General features: G+C 35.3%; 1 protein-coding gene across 2 annotated transcripts; it reads right to left on the bottom strand.

The window, feature by feature from the left end:
* Nucleotides 1–391: 391 nt before the first annotated feature.
* LOC107872588 (transmembrane 9 superfamily member 7-like) lies at nucleotides 392–4,848 on the bottom strand. 2 transcript variants are annotated; one of them, XM_047400377.1, is made up of 8 exons: nucleotides 4,659–4,789; nucleotides 4,258–4,401; nucleotides 2,995–3,159; nucleotides 2,787–2,896; nucleotides 2,567–2,675; nucleotides 2,366–2,478; nucleotides 2,129–2,279; nucleotides 392–2,032 (listed from the first exon to the last, which is right to left on the bottom strand). In XM_047400377.1, the coding sequence occupies exons 4-8, from the start codon at nucleotides 2,888–2,890 to the stop codon at nucleotides 875–877; spliced, it is 1,635 nt and encodes a 544-aa protein (XP_047256333.1). In that variant the 5' UTR covers nucleotides 2,891–2,896; nucleotides 2,995–3,159; nucleotides 4,258–4,401; nucleotides 4,659–4,789; the 3' UTR covers nucleotides 392–874. The 2 variants fall into 2 exon arrangements, with proteins under 2 accessions (XP_047256333.1, XP_016574718.1); XM_016719232.2 differs by lacking the exon at nucleotides 4,258–4,401 and having other exon boundaries at nucleotides 4,659–4,848.
* Nucleotides 4,849–5,359: the final 511 nt, after the last annotated feature.

Here is a 5,359-nt window from a genome sequence, read left to right as displayed (position 1 = left end):
GGTAAATTATATATCCACATCCACAATAACAAAATAAGTGAGACTCCGTTTCTTTTAATATCTCCAAATGTCATTCGCAAAGTGCAGTGATCCCAAACAGGAAGTTATGATTTCATTCATTTCACCAACGATATCACTCGAATTGGCGTTCCATAGAGTGTTTGCCTCGACTTGAATTTTGTTCAAAGTATATATAAACATCTGAATTTGTTTGGCAGGCCAGCAGATAGAGCAGATAAATCCTAGATAAAGAGGCAGCCCGATGTACTAAAGCTCCTGCTAGGTGTAGGATCTGAGGAAGGACCGGACATATAGATCCTAGATATTCTTTTAAAAAAGTTTTTTAGTATATATCCTATCATATTAGATGCTATCATACATAAAAGCAAGATTGTTCAAACTGTGCTCAATTATAGCCCTGTGCTCCAAGCTTGCAGTATACAAAATTTCTGGTAACATTTTACCAGATGTATTGCTAAAAAGTACAAGTAATCTGTCAACAATGTAACCAACGAAATAACTACAATGATAAGAAATAATTCAAGCCTGTGAACTGGAAACAAAATGGTTGTTAGCAGGCTGGAATCCGCCTTTGTCCTATTGAAGCAACAAAAACAAACTTTTGCGACTTTCTTTCTAAGCAAGAGCATTTTCACTATTATCAATACAGACTATGAGATATGATCAGTCAATCTTCACCAGGGAGTATATTTTTTCGGACCAAGCAGAAGCAAGTATAGACACCAATTGTTCCAGTTAACACCAATAAGGCATATGATGCAACCAACTGACATTCCAAAATTTCAAAATCATCAGAACCTAGACCAGCTTCACTATGTTTCATACTTGTAAGAAGTCATGAGCCATCTCTTGATCAGTCAATCTTCACCGAGGAGTAGATCCTCCGGACAAACCAGAAGCAAGAGTAGAAACCAATTGTTCCCGTTAGCACAAAGAAGGCATACGATGCAATCAGCATGTAACCAAAATATAAGATTCCTGAAACCAGCTTTGTGATTTCCAACTTGCTGAAGAAATAGAAAACGGAGTAGAGAAAGAAGTACAAAGACGAGGATCCAGCAGTTAGATAAGCTCTCCACCACCAATAATAATCTTCACTGCACAACTGGAAGTAGCAGAGAACCATTGTTATCTCCGCACATGTGATTACCAAGATCAGAAAAACTATAAAAAGGAAGCCAAAGATGTAGTAGAACTGGTTCAGCCATATGGAAGTCAAAATGAAGAACAACTCAATGAAAACAGCCCCAAATGGAAGAATTCCACCAATAAGAATTGAAAAGGCCGGTTTCATATACCATGGCAGCTCCGGTATTTGTCTAGGTATTTTGTTTGTCTTAACTGGCTCTTCAATGACCATTTTTTTACTGCCCATGTAGCCGCCAACAAACACTAAAGGTACCGAGATTCCAAACCATAAGCACACAAGAGCAAACATAGTGCCAAAAGGCACAGCTCCGGAAGATTTCTCTCCCCAGATGAGAGCGTTCAGCACAAAGAAGACAGCAAAAAGTATACCAGGGAACATAAGAGCAGTTCTCAAGGTAATCCTCTTCCATTCTGTTCCCCTTAATGTTTTGTAAAGACGCACAGAAGAATAGCCAGCAAACAAGCCCATGAAGACCCAGAGAAGAACCATGGCAGTCATTAGTCCACCACGGTTAGAAGGTGACAAGAAACCCAGCACAGCAAAGATCATTGTCACTAGAGTCATTGCAAATATCTGGACACCGGTCCCAACATAAACACACAATAATCCACAATTAATAGGAGGACGGAAAACATCTCCATGAACAAGTTTCCATCCCGTTTCTTCCTGAGCTTCATCCTTTGTTTCCAGTTGATTATAGTTAGCAATATCTCTGTACAAAGTTCTCATCATGATCATCGCGACCATACCAGAAAGGAAGAGGACAATCATAAGGGAGTTTACGATGGAAAACCAGTGAATCTGATCATCATTCATGAGAAGGTATGTATCCCAACGAGAAGCCCACCTTATATCACTCTCCTGGAGCAAACAGATAAACAACAGATTAAAAATCAACAAACAATAAATAATCGTTTTGTGCCTTAAGTAGGACACATAACGGTTCAATAAGAATACCTTGAAGGACACATCATAGGAAAATATAACTTCCTTATCTGTATCTACTTCTTGGGGTATAACACCACCTAGAATTAAATGTTTTGTATTCGGGTTGCACGTCGTCACTTGAGGGTTCTTTTCATTCCACTCCTTATACTCGTGATTAATGCTGTCAAGAAAAATCAAGTGAGAGGAGAACAGCCAAGAATAAAGAATTTGAATACAAACAGCAAGTGACAGGTTTGCTTCTAAAACCTATTTGGAGTGACTTCAAACCCAACAATACGAGCTGTATCAGTTTTAGCATCCCTGTGATACATGACTCGAAAGCTTAAGTGGTTGTTGATAAAATACTTCCCCTCTTTACTCTGGCAGAAGAAAGTGAATGCATTAAGGGTTAAATTACTTAGCAACGATTATGTTATCATTTTATATTAATCCAGTTGTTGCACTAACCCCAGCATAATTTCCCTTGAACCCAACACGGAAACCATGTTCATAAGTAGTTGACTGACTCCCATCTCGCCTTTGTCTAAGAACAGCAACAGGAAGGTTATCCAGAATCCTGCATAATTATTTGAACCATCAAAGTGAAATTTTGTGGCGGACTGGCGGTGCAAAAACATGAACAAAGATATAATGCTGGAAAAGATAAATTAAACTAAATTGATCTTACATATTGACTCTATACTCATCATCAATCTTTTCCTTGAAGTTCTTTGCAGATTTCGCATTAAGTTTCTGTCGACAAACCACTTGGCATGGCTGTTCTTGTCTCATTTGGAACTGTGAATCAATTCACAAGATATAACCAACTCAGCTAAGTACATGAAAAAATGTTTTTAGCCCCAGTTTCAAACTAGACGAAAAGATTATATGCTTACAGTATAAACTGAATTCTCTATTCGGTCCCCTCGAAGAACCTCTCCCAAATTCTCGGCAGTATTCAAAATTTCAGTAGGTTTGCAATACTTCAAGTAGTAAAAGTCATATGGTAGTTGTGTCTTTGTAGATGACAACTTGTTTACTTTGATATTAAGTGGATCACCCTGTAAGGACAGATAAGAACAGCCTTGTTAGACAATTATACATAGCAGAAAAAGCAGCAGATTGCATGGAGTAATCCCTTTCTGGGCAGTTTGTTCTTTTCCGGTAGAAGAGGGAAGAATCGAACAGCAAGCAGAAACACGTATAACAAAGCAAAAATAGTATCTTTCGAGTAATCTTGGATGTTTTTATCCTAGCAACTAGTACAAAGTATTAACAACAGATGAAACTAAGACAATGAAATGACTACAATGCCCAATATTTTGCAGACATGATTTTCAAGTCATAAACCGATAGACAAACATATGAAGACTTCAAGAAGCGGATTCAATAAAAAGAAACGTGAAGAGGGCCTCTTCCATTTCTCTGTTGAGTTCACACTGATTTAGTCGCAGCTTTATTTTATCTTATCAAACGATTGTATGAGTTAAATGTATTCTGCCAAAGGCATTCATTCAAGCAGACCAACACAAAATAAAAAGGCAGAGGACAAGCCAGCAATCAGCATATATGTAGTAGGGGCACACATGTTCACCATTTCGAACTTAGTCTATACAAAGATAATAAAAAAAATTAAATAAAATTTTAAAATTGTCTATATATGTAACAGATGGAATTACCTCTAAATCTTGTAACTGCCTTCATTATAACAAAGAGTTTTGATGATATCATATGATACGAGACACTAATGATGCCTATCCAGTAGACAACCCACTGTAACTTTAAAAATAAAAATTCCAGAGGAACTTGATCAATTTCCGCAAAATCAATCAAAAGTGACTCATTTTCCTAGGATTAGCCTATCAACAAGACAACAACAACAACATATCCATAGTAATCCCGCCAAGGGTGGGGTCTAGAGAGGATAAGGTGTAGGCAGACCTTACCTCTGCCTCGTAAAAACAGAGACTGAGACAGCTAATAAAAATTATCATGTACATTTATAAATCAACCAACCAATCAATTAAGCATCCATATTAATTCATTCCGATGTGTACAGGCCATTTCATTGGTTACAACAATCACATCCACTTTACAAGCCAAACATTTTGGCTTAATCAAGACCCCATATTAAAAACATGGTATACTATTAAGAATACCGTGTACTAAAGCTCCCGCTATGTGAGGACTACGGAGGCGCCGGACCACAGGTTCTATTGTAGACGGCCTTACCCTGCAAGAGGCTATTTCCATGACTTGACCCCATAACCTTCTGATCACATGACATTAAGTTTACGCCAAGGCTACCCTTCCATTATGATTCACAAGAAAGCAGAAAATATAAGCCTTTAAATTAAAAGAACATGCAAAACTAGAAAAAATGTGTCAATTATTCAAGAAATGAATATGGTACAAATTACTCGATGATCTCAATACCATTATCTGTTGGTATAATAACCATGTTAAGAATGAAATCTTAATATTATACATAGGGGTTAACATGCGAGGCACGTACATAGAAACTAGTATCATATAAAGAAAAAAAAGAAAATGATATTACAGTTTGAAAATCACGAGGAGCAACACCGGGAAGATAGAAGGAATGTGTAAACGAGATGAAGAAGAAGAAGGAGATGAAGAAGGTGCATGACATTTGTGGATCCATATGAAATTCCATGGAGGAGAAAGAATGCAATTAGGAGAGAGCTTTATACAAATTTCCAAGATTTCACCGTTTGATGATAATCTATATTTATAATATATTAAAAAATATGAATAATCTATATCTATAATTTATATTTATAATATATTAAAAAATGTGAAGATATTTATGATGGGTGATTCAACTTTTTTTTACCATTCATTAAAAGTTTATGTTTTAGATAAAATTATCATTTTATAATTTTTTTTAATAATTATATCATTATATTAGAATATTTAAAATTAAAGGATCTTATAGGTAAAATAAAAATATATTTTTTGAAAACTTTCCCTTATAAAATACAAAAATCAACAAGTGCCCTAAAGTTTCAAAAAACAAAAAAACTTATTTTAAATTTTTGAGGAAAAAAATAGAAAACACGTTTTGTAAAACTAGTTTATACGTGTATTGCACGTGACGTCAAAATAATAAATATTTATTTAAATTAATTATTTATGTCATGTCAATCAATCAATAAATAAATAAATAATATGTATTTGTACATAGACTTTTTGCATTTTATTATGTTTAGTTAACATATATTCTAACTTTATTAAATT

This window comes from Capsicum annuum, chromosome 12 (assembly GCF_002878395.1).
Source record: "Capsicum annuum cultivar UCD-10X-F1 chromosome 12, UCD10Xv1.1, whole genome shotgun sequence".
Taxonomy (NCBI): Eukaryota; Viridiplantae; Streptophyta; class Magnoliopsida; order Solanales; family Solanaceae; genus Capsicum; species Capsicum annuum.
The sequence above is the reverse complement of the archived record's forward strand: the minus strand, read 5'-3'. Positions and strand labels throughout refer to the sequence as shown.

Coding starts and splice junctions, on each gene's coding strand:
- LOC107872588 (XM_016719232.2), bottom strand. CDS start 4,775: ATGGAATTTCATATGGATCCACAAATGTCATGCACCTTCTTCATCTCC. Junction 3,160..4,658: donor CTCCTCGTGATTTTCAAACT/GTAATATCATTT, acceptor CTGTCCTTACAG/GGTGATCCACTTAATATCAA. Junction 2,479..2,566: donor TCAAGGGAAATTATGCTGGG/GTTAGTGCAACA, acceptor TTCTTCTGCCAG/AGTAAAGAGGGGAAGTATTT.